This window comes from Cyprinodon variegatus, unplaced genomic scaffold, assembly GCF_000732505.1.
Source record: "Cyprinodon variegatus isolate N-32 unplaced genomic scaffold, C_variegatus-1.0 Scaffold1241, whole genome shotgun sequence".
NCBI classification, from domain to species: Eukaryota; Metazoa; Chordata; class Actinopteri; order Cyprinodontiformes; family Cyprinodontidae; genus Cyprinodon; species Cyprinodon variegatus.
This window is the reverse complement of record NW_015151694.1, coordinates 174194-176111: the sequence shown is the minus strand read 5'-3', so window position 1 is coordinate 176111 and position 1918 is coordinate 174194. Positions and strand designations below refer to the sequence as shown.

Sequence of the window (1918 nt, the reverse complement as noted above, 5' to 3'; positions counted from 1 at the left end):
ATTTCCCATTGGGAACCTGCTAGCACTAAGTTGCTAACTGGTTAGCAAGATGCTTCCCACAAACCGGCCACAACCAAAATAGCTTACAAACGTTCCGCCACAACAATCCCGCCCCCTGACGGATGGAACAGCTGCTTCCCTACGACTTTAAATGCCACGATAATCAAATTCAATGAATTTTAAAGCCAATTAACGCATTAATTTAAAAAAACCTTCATAATTTTTAATGACCAGTAAAAACCGTGGGTAAAGTTGTGATTTAAAGTCAAACGTGCGATTCGTAATAACGTTTTGGTTTATAATCCCAGATTTTTTTATTTGCTGTAAATTTGAGATTCTTTCTCATAAATCTGTGATTTTTTTTAATTCATGACTCATACTCCTAAAGGTCATGACCTGCGTCTTTAATCTGTGACTGTAAGGTGTGTTTATAACCTCAATCTGATGTCACACGTATCTATTAGTTAATAGCAGAGAACAAATAAAAAATGACATCTAATCACTTTTGAATTAAAGTTGGAGGCTGGGTTTCTCACCTGAGCGTCAAAGCGGCTCAGAGACTGGACCAGGTAGGTGGCCCAGCCCACATGCAGAACCGGAGTTGGACTTCCTTCCTCCCACTTGCAGATACCGTCATAAAAACGGAGCAGGTGAGCAAAGCATTCTGGGTCCTGGAGCGCCGAGACCGCCGCCAGCTGCTTGCTGTTCTCCTAGAGCAGGGGAACCAATTAAAAATCACGGGGGGTACGAATACAGAAAATCATCAACCAGTAAAGGTTCGGAGACATTTTTAAACATAATCGGTTACTTTAAACAGAATTTAGCATTGAAATAAAATGTAGATGTTTATGCATCCATGTTATACACTGAATTTTTAAATAAGCTAATCCAGATCAGGTCTGCGTTCACCCGTTAAAATCTGAAGTCCAGAAACGAGAGCTCACCTTGTCGTTGGCTTGTCCTGCGTCTCCGTCCTCCCCGGGGTTGTCGGCCGAAGCCGTCTCCTTCAGCAGAGTGGGGATGACGTCGTTTGCGATGTCGAAGAACTCCTTGTAGATCTCCTCGTCCTCACGGAAATAGTTGTAGCTGCAAGAAGTCAGAGCCGAACTTAGAAACGATGAATCAAATCAATTAAAGGCTGGTTTATACCCAGGAAACAGGCCGTCTGCGTCGCAGTTAATGCAGATATGCCCCGCCCCCTTCTGCAGACACTCTGCTGCACCTCTCCAAAATTACAGGTGACCGCAAGACAGGAGGCCTCTGATTGGTCAGTTCTACATCCGCTCCACACTGCGTATTTCCTGTTTGGTACCTAATGGCAGAAACTCTAGCTTTAGTGCCGTCCACCTAGCATGGCACACCGGGACGCTCTCCCAGACATCGTGCAGGGTGCTAGTTTGTAGCTCTGTGCGACGCTCTGTTGGTTTGAACATGAAGCCAAAACACACCAGTCGTCCGGCGTTGGATGAGGGGTTGTAGACGGCGAACAAGCTCGTCAAACTGTAACACGGACACCATCAATCCTAGCTAGCTCCTGATTGTCGTTCTTGCGTTGTGGCGTGGAATAACATAGTGCAGACCACGCTTCAATATTGGGCATAAATCAAAAATATCTGCGTCAAACCTGCGACACGCTAACTGCGACACACACACACGGTTCCCGCGGGTCCTTAAAAAGCCTTAAAAGGCATTGAATTCTTCAAAATAAAACTAAGGCCTTAATTGGTATTAAAATGTCTTAAATAAGTCTTTCGTAGGTCTTTGTTAAATAGGATTATTTTTATTACGATTTGTTTTTGTAATCTAAATAAAACATTAAAATTGACCTTTTTTTTTTTTATTATTTAAAAAAAAATAACTTGTCGCCATTATTGGTTCCGTCCCGATAGCGGAACCAATAAAGCGTTGTTGCTGCCGG

At 43.4% G+C, this 1918-nt stretch overlaps 1 protein-coding gene across 1 annotated transcript in view; it reads right to left on the bottom strand.

The window, feature by feature from the left end:
* Positions 1-1918, bottom strand: part of men1 (menin 1) — a 16703-nt gene that overhangs the window by 4094 nt on the left and 10691 nt on the right. The window contains exons 5-7 of the mRNA XM_015401632.1: positions 1362-1500; positions 945-1121; positions 537-710 (exon numbers count right to left, since the gene is read on the bottom strand). Coding sequence (XP_015257118.1) covers positions 537-710; positions 945-1121; positions 1362-1500 — 490 coding nt within the window. The remainder of the gene's footprint in view (positions 1-536; positions 711-944; positions 1122-1361; positions 1501-1918) is intronic.